Raw genomic sequence first — 15,361 nt, forward strand, 5'->3', positions numbered from 1 at the left:
GGTACATGTCTGTGATAAACTTGTGGCAATTGTAGAATTTGAAAACTTCTGACATTGCAGACTTATAGTGGTAGTAATCTGGGGCCATTGGGAATAAAAGGGGCCGAGTGCAACACATAGGCCACAACAACTTTACATGGATTGTTTCATTTCTCATAAAGCCATCATAATAGTTTGAAGATGCTACCATCATAACAATCGATTGTTAACAGTTAGGTGCATATGAAGTGTATTTATCTCGGCTTGAACTTGTTTATTATTTTATTTTATTGTTTTTACAACTTCAGCAGATTTCTTCTACATTACCATATCAAGTCTTTTTTGGTTGTACAGTGTCACAATGCTTACTTAATCCTCTGATTAAAGGTTGTACAACAATACACATTAAAAAGTCCTAAGGGGTTTCCCTGAAGGCACTAAACATACACAGCTGAGGTGTAAAGAATCATGGATGGAAGACCTTACTTTTCCCTTAACTTGAAACATTTATTTCTACCAATAAGATACTGTGATCTTAATTAAATTATGACAATGTTCCCCTTAGGTGCAGTATATCATGGTAATGGACTATGCTTTGGCAAAAACAAGTGATTTAAAAAAGATATATATATTTTCAAACATTACCTACCTTTTTTTCCAACTCCTCTTTCAGCTTTTTACAGGACGCATCGTACTGGCTTTTCTCTGTGGTGGCAACACTCAGTCTCCTCTTTAGAGAATCAACGAGGGCCTTCCTGTTGGTGGCCTCCTCTGATATAGTCTTCACCTGTACAGAGCAATTATTTGATGGTGATATTTAAGTCATATATTCATGTTTTTCATTTAAATCTATAAACAAATCCAATGTATAATTTAATGGTAAGTACATTTGATTATTTCAGGACATAATACCGAATTTTCTCTGTCATTCTTCCAAGTATTCACTCAACGAGTGGGGGGGGATATAGTTCAAGGAGACAATTTCAATTCGAAATTCATAGGGTCCGTACAACCAGAAGAACTTTTTGTATCTCAGCCTGTGGAGTGAGACTATGGAACAGTGTGAACGTGGAGCTAAAGCGATGTCCAGACATTAACCAGTTCAAGAGACATTATTTTCTCAAGGTACAGGGATGGGGAGGGTGTTTGACTATGTGTATGTGTATATGTGTGAGTATGTAGGTGTGTATATGTACTGTATATGTACTGTATATGTATATATATGTATATATGTGTATGTGTGTGTATGTATGTGTGTATGTACATATGTGTTTATGTCAATCAACGGGTAAAGCAGATTCATAATAATAATAACAATGATAATGAATAATAATGATAATTATTGCAGATTATAGATTATAAATAAATCATTTAGGGACAAGGGGGTGAGATTAAATAAATGATACTTCTTCTCACTCCTTTTCGAACACTAGATGTGGGACTGTTTATGTTGCTAATGCTGTTGTTGTAAATGTAATTTTTTGTTTTGATTTCTCTTACATGACTATGCACTGCAAACATTTTTTTGTTTTGTAATTATTTATTTTACTTGCACGAAATAAAATGTATCAATCAATCAACTGATTGGATGACTGAATGATGGTGCTTTTTACCATGTATGTATTGTATGTATTTTATTGACCTTTTTCTCCAGATCCTCCACCTGTCCACGGTAACTGTTCTCCATCTCCTGCAGGAACTTCAGTCTCGTCTTCAGGTCCTCCACCAGCTGCCTTTTCATGCTCACATCTCGCTCTGTGTGGTTCGCCCTGAAAACCAAAATTAACAATAAAAACAACAACACAAATATTGTATGAAGCATAAATAAGTGCGCATTTAAAACATGAATTTACAGTCGTGCACAGGGGCCCTAAATAACATACAGTACAGCATCTACACAGCAGAACAAACACAAACACACACACAGAGCTGGCAGGCACAGTGTCCCCATGCAGTGCATCAGGCATGACAGCTCATTATGACAACTAAATACACTGGCATGCTGTTTGGGTAAAAGGAGGAGGGGTTGAAATAAGGATGCATATATAATTCTAACTGGCATATATTAGAACAAGTGCTCTGGCGGGGAATGCCGCACTAAGTGTGACTGGGGAGTCCTTTTTGACAAACGGCATTTAGAATCAGCAGTGACACTACTTGAAAGACTGTAATCAAGTATTTAAATGTTTATTATTTTTCAGCTCTGCATTACACAAGTCACATATAACAACGTGTCAGCTGGGAGAGTGCTCGGAAAAGACTGATTATGGAGGGAATACGCTTTAAAAAATATTGTTCGTTTGTGTGCTGTACCGTGGTGATAATACTTCCCTAAAGAGAGGCAAGGTCTCTGTATTGTGCGCTATTCATGTGTTAACTGTTGCGAACATGCGGCATGTGTCACTTCCTATTTCGATAACCCGCTGTATTGACGTGTTTAATATTCCAGCATTCAGCACAGCCGTATTCTAGCGAGGCCTTGTTTTAAATGGGCTCGGTGTGTTAGTATGTTAGTGTTTAATTCTGTTTTCATAAAAGGCAAATACCAGCCATTTTTCATGGTTGCCTATACCTTGGGGAATTGGAACAAATAGCATAAAGATCATAAGGATGCAGTTAATTAATATGGGTTTTACCAGTTTTTTTTATTTCAAAGATGTAGTGGATCTCTCTGCTCCCACGCGCATCATGGCTTGTGTGTTTTGAATAAACAGATGACGAAACGCTGGAGCAAATGCTTTCGTGTAAGTAAATGTCCCTGTCTCCCTAGGTGGATAAATGCCTGAGGGCGGACTGGCTAAATAAATGTGAGCTTGTCCTATTGGAGTGACATTAAATTAAATGAGAGAGGAGTCTAGCCTGGGGTCTTTGGGGGGGAAGTAGCGCTGGCTGGTTACCCCATGGATTTGGCCATTAATGAGAAAACCCATATTGAACCTTTCAGAAGACTGTCTGCTGTTGACTTACAGACGAAGAGCAGCAATAAGAGCCGCAGCAAGCTCCCTCTGCCCCAATGCTAATGGCAATTAGATCGACAACATTTATTTTAGATGTTCTCTTCTTCTGCACCCCAAAAAGAATAGAGGATAAAAAAGAATGAGGGATATATGGAGCTTCTGCCGGAGCGTGTGATCTCTATTTATGAGTGTTAGTGGAAAGAGAGAAAGGGAGCCTCGAACTATATCCCAATCACTTTCACGTTTGTTCCCTTTGTTCTGCGCTTGTTGGCAATATTGTTCATCAAACATGCGTGCATTGTAATAATAACAGTCAGTGGTCTGAAGTGTGTGTGTAAGAGAGAGCGGGAGCGCACATTTCTGTGTATGTTGTTAAGTGCGGGTGGACGTTTCATGTGGCTGATAGACAACAGGGCTGAAGATGAAAGAGGCAGCTTCATAAATAAGGCAGGGCCATAGTGCCGGATATTGACTGAGGACATGCCGGTATACTTTGAAATTCATTTCTTTTTTCCCCCCCCATCTCTTCTTTAAGGCGAAGCAGCCTTGCTCCCTGTGTGTGTGTGCTGAGATGTATATTTCAGAGATGTCTAGACATGTCTTTCATTCTGAGAAGGGGTCCCTCCATGGAGGCAAACGGAGAGGCAGGCAAGAAGAGATGGCGAGTTACATGTGCGTATGTGTGTGTGCCACTGAGTGTGTGACAAGAGCCAGAGGAGAGGCTGAGGCTTGTCGTGGAAACTCAGCGGAGGGATGTTCACTCTGTCTGTCTGTGATCCGCTGCGCTTTGGTCACACACAAACACATACCCGCTGTGATTGTACACATGCCCACGATGCATTATTGAGAATGGCAGGCAGAGGACACAGCATAGGAGACAAAGAGAACATGAGGGAGGAAAGCCAAGTTCCTCTTTGTACCTTCCTCTCGCTCTAAGATCCTATTGCAGAATGATGATATGCGGCTATCTCAACGCTGCTCAAATCTTGACAGTTTCCCTGAGTGAATTGTTTATAGCTGTACATCCTGACTGTGTAATGCAGCGGGTGCTTCGGTAGGTGAACCATGTAACTCATTAGGGCTTGTGGCCCACAGGCGAGAGCGATGCTGTGTGGGTTTTAGTGTCATGGGCCAAAATGGTCCCTCCTGCGGCACACAAACAATCGATACACTGCTTTGATCAGCACTCCGCATCAGCTACCCACATAAGCAACACCGCACTACATGACACACAAGACACCCACACGCACACATGTGCATACACACTAATTCCTTCAGTCATTTTTATTCACCCGCTCATGAAAACATGCATACTGTAATTTCACAAATGATTCACGCAGAGGAGAAGCATGCCTAAGTGGAGTGCAGCAGACAGAGTGCTGCCACACGGTGGAATCAAACACTACAGATGGGAGCTGCAGAGACTGAGCATCACGCAGGCAGAGGCACAGGGAGACGGGCAGACAAAGACAGAGGGAGGGTACAGAGGGAGGGTACAGCAAGAATAAAAGGAAAAGTAAGAACTGTACCGCAGTGCAACTGAAAGAAAGCAACACAAAGAGAAAAAAGTAACACTAATGAAAAGAAAGGTGTGAAACCAACTTGTCCTGCAGCTGGCGGAGCTTGTCCTCCTTCTCCTGGAGTTGGCCTCGCAGGGCTTTGTTAGCTGCCACCTGCCTTGTGACCTCCGCACTTGCACTCTGGGGGGAGGGCACACGGTGTGTGTGTTGGTTAATGTGTTTGAGTGTGTGTGATAGGGGGTGGGGGTAGGTTTTCACGACACGGCTGATGACAGGTCAGGCACAGCATGCTTCCTCATTATAGTTACAGCGGGAGGGTGGAAGGTGCTAAAAGAGGTTAAGAGGAAAGCAGTATTTTTCAAAGTGGATAAAAAAAAAGGGGTGTAATAGGAGAACTTAACAATGTATAGACCTTTACTATGGAATGTATGAGGACTATACAAAACAGCAACATTTGAATTTATATTATTAAATACTATAAAAATAATAAAGCATTTTGTATCTTATTGTTTTCTATCTTCTACCTCTGCATTGAGACATATTAAGACACAGCTCATGACGACAGCTTGACTTCTGATCCTCGACTGATGGATATTTGAACGTGCATGTTCACTTTGGTTTAAAGGGCCCTGTGTCTCTTGTGGGAACTGTAGCAGCACACGCTTCTGACAATGCGCTCACTCAGTGCGCGCACCCCCACAGTGCATCCCTCGCCTCTCCCTCTTGCTGTCACCTGACATGACTTCCTCAGCTGTGTGTAACGACAGCAGCAATCTGCTCGGTGACACTGATGAGCTGGCTGGAAGAGGGTGATAATACTGTGGTACCACTCACTGCTCATTCCCTATGATGTAGGGCATGTCTCTACTGTTATTCCCCATTTCTCATCTTTCTGACAGGTGCTTCGTAATAAGATCAAATGATAAGAAATGCTAATTCTTGTCGAAATCACATGCAATTTCAGGTGATGTTGAGTGTAAATGGAAAGGCTATATACAGTATATATTTATATATATACTTGAATGCTATATGATTTGAAAGTAAAACCTTGACAGAGTTTCGTTCAGACTTTCGAAACTCCTCAAGGACATCAGGCTGTTCAAACCAGTGGGATGTTAAGGTGACTCAGAAATATCGATGTTTGATAGAAAAACAGGGAGATACTTCTTCTAACTAAAAAAGTGTGTATTGTAGACTGTTATTGTAAAAAATAAAAACAGCCAGTCCCACAATTTCCTTGTTTTTCCATGGTATTATCCTCTCAAGCTCCATCGTGCACAAAATTGGAAATGAACACAATCCTTAATACCATCATCCTATTAAGAGATTTATCTCATAAGGCGTGCACAATAAGACAAAGCATGAGGGCCCTTCATTAACCCTAGAGTTCTTCTGGTAAAATAACCACTAACCTTAAGTCTGGCTTGAAGTTGTTTGACCTCAGCCTCCAGGACCCGAGGGACCGGATTAGCCGGGGAGGGCATGGTCCTGCCCCGGCAGCAGCACTCTGCGTTAACTGGGGCTGCTGGTGCTGTTTGCTGGGGTAATGTGATCCGTCTCCACTGCTCCAGCTCCATCTCCAGAACCTTCTTCTGCTGCTCCTTACCCGCCAGGTCAGAGGTCAGCTTCTACAGACAGACAGAATTAGTGGTATAGGCTTCTGCAAATGATATTTCAACTAAAAACTAAAGTTGTATCTATTCTATTGTTATAGAATGACAACTTACAGTAAAAAGTCATAGGAGACATGCAAACTGACAGACACATTGACGTTCATTTAAAGAAGTTTTCTTTGCCTGTATGTAATTACTGTTATAAGAAAAAATAAATTTGACTTAAAGATTTCTTAATTTTAAATTCACATTACATTAATAAGTAAACATATGTTGTAAATACTGTATGTTATAGGACACACTGTGTTTTAATATGTAGTCTGGGAAAGAAATCTCCTTTTTTTATGCTAATTAGGAGACAGATGATGCCGTAGCTTGCTCAATAGGGGCTAATTCTCACTGTGATTGGCATGCATAATAAAGCCGTCCTGCAGAATCAGAGAGCACTGTGGGACGGAGGGAGTTAAGCATTTGTTGAGAGGTTGGGTTTCGTGGTGATGAACAATAATGGTCCTAGCTGATCATGTACAATGTACAGTGTATCAGTTATTATAAACACAAGTATCTAAGGTGAACAATTGTAACCACATGTCAGCGTTGAAGCAAAAACTATTTGTATTTCCCTGCTTATTAAGAAAATGTGGGGCAGAAACACATCTCTGTAGGTTTGGTTCAATACTACCACAATTAGCTGACCTGGTATCATTTCAAACATCAAAAATGCTTAATGGCACAAATGGGAGATTTGATACATGCTGCACACGTGGGGCAAATACTGGAACACACACAGACACACACCCAAGTGAAACTGCAGATTCCCAGGGGTTTACTCTCTGCTCTGCATACATGGAGGTTATTGATATCTGGTTGCTGGCTGACACCTTTTAATAGAATCCGTCTTGTTTTAGGTTTCCTCTGCTCTGTTGAAGACGCACATGCCGTATCCCCGGGGAAGGTGGGATGGAGAGAGAGATGTAGGCGTGATAAGAGAGGAGCGGAGAAAGCGAAGCGAGGCTATGGCTGCAGTGGTGCAGGAATTAAGAGTGGCATTGATGACACTTCCTGTAAGACAGGCTTTAATTTCACAGGCCATTTTCAGCCATGTTGAGAGACGACACTAACATGGACTGATATTCTGGTGTCCATTAGGCTGGAAGAAAGGACACCGCTCTCTCTCCCATCTGAGTAGCGCTCTCACGGCTCTGTTTCAAGTGATACTCTATCAGTATCGGGATTAATAAGGAAACAGACGCTGCTAAAATAGACACAAATATGCATTAGGGCAATTTGACTATGGGAAAAATCTTTATCATGATTATTTTGGTCAAATTTGAGATCATATATATTAAACACGGCTACTTATTGACATCGTGAACATCATGAATTAGAAATAAAATGTGGTACCTTCTTAGAAAATATTTTTGTGGTCCAATAGGAAGTTAGAGGGGATGACATGCATTAAGAAACTGCAAGCCGGATTTGAGCCCCACTACAGTACACAGAACCAGCTCTACACACTGTGGTAGCCCAATTTGGTACATTTGAAAGGTAAAACTATTGATGAGAGCAACATTAGGAGGTAAGGACTATGAAGTTTGTGCTCTTGTAAACAAATGTGTGCTCCTGTAGACAATTTTATGCTTTAGTAAACAATTGAATCATTGGAGCCCAAACGGAACTGCTTGTGGTTGCGCTCTGAAGCCAGGCGAAATGAGAGCATCTTTGCAAAGAGAATTTGGCACAATAATCATTTTTTCTTAATAAATCATAGGACTATCATGTTTTCAAACACTTGTGTAACGTCTAACTCTACATTTGACTTTGTATGTATCCTGCTGGCTGTTTTATGTCATTTTCTGTGCATATTATACAAAACTGAATCATGTGCGGAGCTTTTAAAGTTCAGTCGGTTGTGTCTAAGGCACCATCTAATCCTGTGATAATCCCGGCCCCTTACATGTTAGAGGAGGGTAGGACAGTGCACACGTAAAGAGATAAGGCTGGTACATTTTAAAGGCGATGTCACAGTACAAGTGAAGTGAACGGGGGGAAGTAATGACTGAGGGAGGCAGATAATCCAAGCAGCCAAATGATCCTGTATTTGGATGATACGCATGAGCACATTTTGTCAAGAGCTACACTTTGTAGAAATAGGAGGGCATGTTTCACCTGTCACCTGAGTTCTTTTAAGCTTCTTATGCCACCTCAAGGGATAATTCCCCACTGTATTTGCGTAGTTTTTGGTCATTAGTTCCTTCTGTAATATTTAACCTGAATTTTTCCCTCTGGGGATAAAATAAGGAATTTAACATTTTGATCAAGGAATCATAGCCATATTTCTTGATCGGAAGTTAATAGTTGAGATCTGGGAATATGGCAACGTTACAAAATGAAAGACAAGGACAAGAAACATGACTGGTCCAAAGACCACATTTAAATGAGTTTTAAACAAACCTAAAGTTGTTTTAAAATGAAAATGAAAATTTGTAAACTACATTGACCAACAGTACTTTCAATAGTTTTGAGTGCAGGTTTTCCTGTGGGATCATTATTGATTTCACTTTTGTTGTAGTATCATTGCCATGCTCCCAGATCTCAGCAAAGAAATCATAACCAACCCAAGTTGTAATAAATAGGAATGTTCCTTAAATATCTAATGCTTGGCAAGGGAAGCAACCAGACATTTCTCCACTGCAGATTACACTCTGCTGCTGATAAAGACATCTGTCAGGAGGCCTTGCTGGCGACAGAGTGAAGAAAGTGTCACCGTGCTGTTAGGGTGTTCCCCTCCGGCTGGGACCAGAGAGCTGAGTGCAGCATGACAAAGAACCTCACACATCTCCACTGCAGGTCTATTCATTCTGTGTTGATTTAAGAGCTAAATCAGTTTCAATCACTTTTTCTTTTGATAATGCAGTTATTCACATAGTTATAAAGTCGAAATATGAATTCCTATAAAGACCACAGAGGGGAGGGAAATAAAAGAGAAGCACATGGGCAGGAGAGTGAACCAGAAAGGAATAAGGAAATAAGACTATAAGACCTAATAAGGGAAGGACAGAATGGCTGAAGGGTCAGGGACTCACAGCAACACAAACAAGTTTCCAAGAAACTGCCATGCTACTTCTCACATGATGGCCCCTGTGGAGGCTGTCCTAAGCCAATTACAAGTCGAGAGTTTTAGTTAGAAAGTTGGCAAGGACCGGCTGGAACAAGCCCAAAGTCCATCACCTCTTGCCCTTTCCAGAGAGGGCAACAAGAAATGGCTTCGGCCAGTCAGTCGGCTCCAACTTTCTCTGGTGGAGTGGCATTAATACTGCAGGAGGGAAGAGGAAACAAACGGGAAGACAACAATTCCCCCTCTGTCTACTCATTCACGCAGCAGAGTGTGTGTGTGTGTGTGTGTGTGTGTGTGTGTGTGTGTGTGTGTGTGTGCGTACACGTGTGCCTTTACTGCTGTGTCTGAGTCTAAGGTCTCGTTGGGCCTCAGCAATCAGATGCCCGGGTGGGAGCACAAGGGCCACTTCCTAGGTAGCAACACTATGAGGGCTGACCTGTGTGTACCAGTCCGATGTACTGCATCTTTACTATGCTACTCAAAATACACAGACACACACACACACACGCTCCTAATCAGCTGTCCGGTGGGCCCTCAATGGCTGCTGCCTGTGTCTGAATTCACCAAAAGAAGTCTCCTGCCTGTCCGATTAACGACTGTGTCCATCTAGGTGTTGGAGTGTATTTGTGTGTGTGCATATGTGTGTGTCATATGTCAGTGTGGAGAAGGAGGCCCTGGCAGGAGAGGTTCTGTTTAGGGCCAAAGTGCTTGGTGTTTTATTTATATTCCACACCAAGTCAAGAGTTTCCTACCTGGAGGCAGGTACTAAATAACTAAATGGGTGTGTGGCAGTGGACTCTATGAAAAAAAAAGTCACCTTGTGTGTGTGTGCGGACACAGCCGCACACGTTTGAAGTAATGCAACTGCTGGTGACACAGATTGTTGTGGAGAACTGGCTTGTTGAAACATTCAGTAAGACAAGACAGCAGAGTCAGAGCAAGGAAAAAATGGAAAGAGGGAGGGAGATTGTTCTCCTTGCTTCTGCTCCGTGGCACTGACCTCCACAGGCGAGGGTAGGTCTGTCAGCCACACTTATTAAGCATGATAAGGGCAAAGGACCTGCTACTGCTGCACTCTCAGCCCCCAGCAAATACAAAAAGAACCACAAAAAGACAGACAAATACGAACATTTTACTTAAAACTAGCTTTCCCGCTTACTCATTTCCCTGTTCTTATTATTATATTCCCCTAGTTACCTGTGTGAGCTGTTTACTGCTGCAGAGTTTCACAGAAAGAGAGTCGAGTTGTGCCGTGATCTTCTCATTGGCCCTTCGCAGCTCTTTGGCTGAGAGCACAGCGTCTTTCCTGGCACTTCGCAGTATGTCAATGTGACGCTGTAGGGACTCCACGCGCTGCTGCAGAGAAGAGGAGGAGCAGTGCTGGCTCTTCATTAGCATCCTCTTCCTCCTCCTCCACCTCCTTTTCTCTCCCCTCGTCCCTCGATCCCAGGGCTCATGCTGCTCATCGTCTAACAGGAGGAAGTACACGCAGGCACCTCAGAGTTGACAAGTGCACCGAACAAATCCCTATTTAGAAGCTACTGGTGGGAGTTAACAGGCTTATGTAAAAGTGTCTTTGTGTATGCACAAGTGAAAACTGTGATATATTTAACAACTTGAATGATTAACATTTTCCATTTATACATCATACGGGTTCTGAAGAAGCACCTCAAAACAAAGCTTGTTAAACTTCCTGAAAACTTGTTTCCGATCGACGGCATGTACATACATCGAGTGTTCTTCCCGCTTCAATTAATAGTCGATTAGATTGTTGTAGTTTTGCATGGGTGTGAAAAAAGGGAAAGTTATTCTACCTTGGGCCAGAACGTCGGGTTGCTTTCTGCTGGATTTAGCTGCTGCAGCTGCGTGTGAGATCATTGAACACCTGTAGGACTGAGAGCACAGTACAGTCAGAGGCAGAGATGAAAAGCAGCTGTTAAATGTAACACAACCGGTTGACATGTTGTGCTTCCTGAAACGCAGCTCATAATGACACCATGATCACAGGGTGTTGCTCGGTTTAACGCGACAAGACAAATCACCCTGCGCTTTAATAATTCACCTGAGCGCGTTTAACCGACTTCAACGCGAGCGCTTCTCCGCACGGATATTACTCCTGACAGACGCTTGCAAATACCGCCTTTGTTCAATCACTGTCGGAAAGCCCTGATTCACTCTTACAGTATGACGTGTGTGTAGTAATTTGCACTCATAAGTGTGTGTATGTGTGTGTGTGTGACAACTCCCAACTGCACCATCGTTTGTAGTGACATCAAAGAAGGCCCCCCCCCCACCCCCTTCTTCTCTGCCTGTTCCCTTTGTATATGGGGTCAGGTAGGATTTGATCAGTGCCAGGTTTGATCACACGGTGCCTTGCAGAGAGGAAGAGGGGGGGGGTGAACCCTTTGGTTTGTGACATAGCACGTCGTGAGGGGCCAGGGCTGTCATGGCGATGAGCCCGGGAGGAGCTGATGGGCACATTTAGCGGATCTGGAGCGGGGAAACTTAAAGGGGATCTGAGAGGAAGGGTCCTGACAGCTCCCTGGCTACATGTTCAACAACAAGCCGCTCTTCATCTCCACCTTCTACCTAGCTCAGCCTCCTCTCGGAAAACAGAAGGAAAGGGAGACAGGATATCTTTAAAGGTCCCCATCTTTCCTCTCTTCATATCTCCTCTTGACGGACATATCTCTCTGGGGTTTGGAGCTGCCATGTCCTTCTGAAGTGGTTTGATATGGACAAGTGCAAGGGTCCAGGCCTTATTGATTTTAATGGTGTGGGGAGGAAAAGGAAGTAAGAAGCACTGACACCCACACGTATAAAAGTCTTTGTGAATGCAAGAGCATTGGGAGTGGGGATAGAAGCCTCAGAATGATCCACATGCAGTATACCCCAATAATATATATATATATTCATTTCATGGTAAGAATCATCAGTTCACACAGGTTCATAAGATGTCAACTGTAAAAAAAAATCAGGAATTAAAAAATCACTCTGCATGAATTATCTGTCGTGTTCCTATTTCTACATCTTCAACAATCATTCTGTCAGATTACATTTTAGAGAAAAGAACGTTGTTTGAATGACAGAATAAAGCACATTAAAACAAATGTGTTTTTAATTACGTTGGTTTTGTAGCAGTTATTAACTCATAACTGCTACCCTAACCCTTTAAATTAATTGAAAATCTGCTTGCAATTTTGCTTGGTAAGGTGCCTTGACATATTTCTTCTTAAAAACAAAAGGAATAATTTACGCTGAATATGACATTGAACCCACCTTTAAAGATAGAATTATAAAATAAGGACTAAGAAGTTTAAATGTCATACTGTGGTGCTACAAATTATACTTATATAATAACTGAACAAAAGTATGAAATAAGTGTTTTTATGATAGTCTTACACAACTGGAATAATGGCACAATTGAAAGAAGTCCGACACAACTTGAACCTGAAAACCTGTTTGTACTGTAAAGCTATTTAAAGGCTGCCTATTCAAAAATAAATCCAACTCTAAAATATCACTCTTGCAGAATTAGACAAGGGGAATATACTAAATAGACCAGTGTTCAAATCTGAAATCTCTTCTGCATTTAAAAGAATATGTAAAACTAATGTTAGGATGACGGAAACCAACCTTCCTGTCAGTGTGTCGTCTGTGTAGCGTTGTCCTCGAGGCCCCCCCGTTGAGACTGTCCTCATACTCTTCACCACTGTCACTGGAGAGCAAAGCAAAGAGGAATATTACCGGCCAGAAATTGAACCCACAACCCTGTCTCTGAACGTACCACCACTGGACAAAAATCCAATTTACCTTTTATGCTTGATTTAGTTGACATCAAGCTAAAATATGTGCATTCGCCCCCCCCCTAGACTTCCAACAGAAAATCAATGTCCCATCCAATTTCTGAGCTGGAAGTGTAAATGTGGGTGTAAATGAAGTGAAAAGCTGCGGTGTCTGCTGCTGATGCTGAATGCATCAACATGTATGAGAGCGGCTGTGGCCTTCATTAGCCCTCTGCGTGTGACAGACGTGTGTGAGAGGCACGGCTGAGCGGAGCCAAGCAAAGTTGCATCTGATGGACACACGGTAAGGGCTTCCTGGGACACACATACACACACACACACGCTCACACACACACACACACGCAGGTTTATTGACAGTGACCTTTGACGTGAAGGTGGAAGCCAGTGACATTTACGCTGGCGGGTTTATTAAGGTGGGGCCAGGGAGAAGCAGCGGAGGTAAAGACCACAGAGAGGGGATTTAACTGGAACATGACAGGGCTGGGGGGCTCGTGAGGGTTAAACCCGGTCTGGATGGGGCACAGGGACTTGCTGAGGGTCTCTAATCACCCCCAGTCAGACCAGGGTTACCTACAGTACTTTTAATGAAAAATGATACCTGCCTCATGCTGCGGTGACGGCTAAACAGGTCTGAGTTGAATTCAGTACAAAGTCATTACACGATGAATACAAGGATATTATTCTACAAATTATGAATAACATGTAGATTGACAATTACTAGAGACAGGTCACTTTGCCTCGTCCGGTCTACAGTAAACATGAGGCTAATTAGACAACAAGAGTTACAGTTACTATACCCACAGGTTATCTATATTATTAAGTTGTCTCCTGGATGTGTTTTTAAAAACAATAGAGTAAGGAAGCAGTGCTGGCATGTTACGGGGATAATGCATTCAATTATGAAAGCATGGTTGTGCATTTACAGGTGTGAAATGTTGCCAAATGATGAGGAATTATCATAGATTCTTCTAGGGGTCACTGAATGATGTGATAAGTATGACAATAATGTGAATAATTTGCCTTTACAGAACAGATCTCTACCCAGTTCATCTCGAGTTTGGACGGAGCGATGTGTTACACAAAGCTCCCAACTAGCAGTGGGAGAAAGAAATACCTTTTTTTTAAAGAATCTTATCTTCTAAGTTTGTGAAGTGATTCACAATTTTGTAGCCTTGCATTACAGTGTACGTTACTGCAACGTCTCAGGTTTCAGAATCAAAACAGGTTTATTGCCAGGTAGGTTCACACATACGAGGAATTTCACTTGATGTCATGGTGCATAAAATATAAAACAAGAAATCTAATATAAAACAAAAAATCTTTAAGGACACCGTAATAAAATATAGTTAAAAAGCAATAAAATAAAGCAGTAATTTACATGGAAATAGAAAGATATGAATGAATTATAGGATATGAAATAGGAAACAAGAAATATGTGCAGTAAGCAGTATGAACATTGTGTGCATTAATGTAATGCATGTTTGATTCCAGCTTTGATGTATTTCATATATTTCTCTCTTCCGCCATTTCCAGACTCTGAATCTAAGATAAAAATGCTTTAAAAAAGACAATAAATAATATTATGTCATTTGTAAAAAAAGTACATTTCCCACAGTGATTAAGAGAATATGCAATATGTAACACAATCATAAACACACACTCCATATTCTTACTATCAGAACAATTGAATATGATATCCTTCATGCCCCCCTTGCTCTCATTCTGTCCCGCTCTCTCACAAAAACTGCTGATCTGTTTAAAATGGTCAGCTGCCTCCAGCACCTCAAAACTTGAGAGCGTGAGCCAGAGGCGGCGATGAAAAGAAGCGGAATAAACAAAGACTTGTCAGTATCTTTAACGAGACTGACATCTTTATTGGGCACTATTTAGGCCAAACTTCCTTAGGCTGAAATACTGTATTTCAGAAAGCGCCTACCAGACATATTGCAGACGAAGACCGCTGCGAGATACGAGGCGCAGAAGGCTTTACAGTAACAAATCAGCTGACAGGTGCCTTAAATAAGACAACATCTCAGTTTAGAACCCTTCTTCACAAATCCACTTAGATCCTCCTCTCAGGTAAAGCGTATATTAGACTGCTGCTTATTAGCCACATGGAGAGGCATTAGGAAAGCAGGGCATAGCTGCACCCAGTCCCTGTTAAACGGCCTCATGTGGATTGAGATGGGGTGGATTACAGCCTGATGAATTAGTTGCTGAAAAGATGGGGAGTTAGTAGGAGAAAGTGGATAGAGAGAGGCATACAGCGAGAGAGAAGTGAAGGGAAATAAATATCAGCGATAGCTCTGAGTGTTTGAAATCAAATCATTCCGACCATCACTCAATAAATGTTGGATCAGTGGCTTTT

At 42.0% G+C, this 15,361-nt stretch overlaps 1 protein-coding gene across 3 annotated transcripts in view; it reads right to left on the reverse strand.

Moving 5' to 3' along the window:
* Positions 1-15,361, reverse strand: part of cntln (centlein, centrosomal protein) — a 98,577-nt gene that overhangs the window by 21,765 nt on the left and 61,451 nt on the right. For all 3 annotated transcript variants that reach the window (XM_034130150.1, XM_034130152.1, XM_034130151.1), the window contains 7 exons: positions 12,824-12,905; positions 11,002-11,080; positions 10,385-10,656; positions 5,869-6,084; positions 4,539-4,636; positions 1,622-1,748; positions 629-766 (listed from right to left, as the gene is read on the reverse strand). In XM_034130150.1, coding sequence (XP_033986041.1) covers positions 629-766; positions 1,622-1,748; positions 4,539-4,636; positions 5,869-6,084; positions 10,385-10,656; positions 11,002-11,080; positions 12,824-12,905 — 1,012 coding nt within the window. The remainder of the gene's footprint in view (positions 1-628; positions 767-1,621; positions 1,749-4,538; positions 4,637-5,868; positions 6,085-10,384; positions 10,657-11,001; positions 11,081-12,823; positions 12,906-15,361) is intronic.

This window comes from Trematomus bernacchii, unplaced genomic scaffold, assembly GCF_902827165.1.
Source record: "Trematomus bernacchii unplaced genomic scaffold, fTreBer1.1, whole genome shotgun sequence".
In the NCBI taxonomy this organism is placed as follows: Eukaryota; Metazoa; Chordata; class Actinopteri; order Perciformes; family Nototheniidae; genus Trematomus; species Trematomus bernacchii.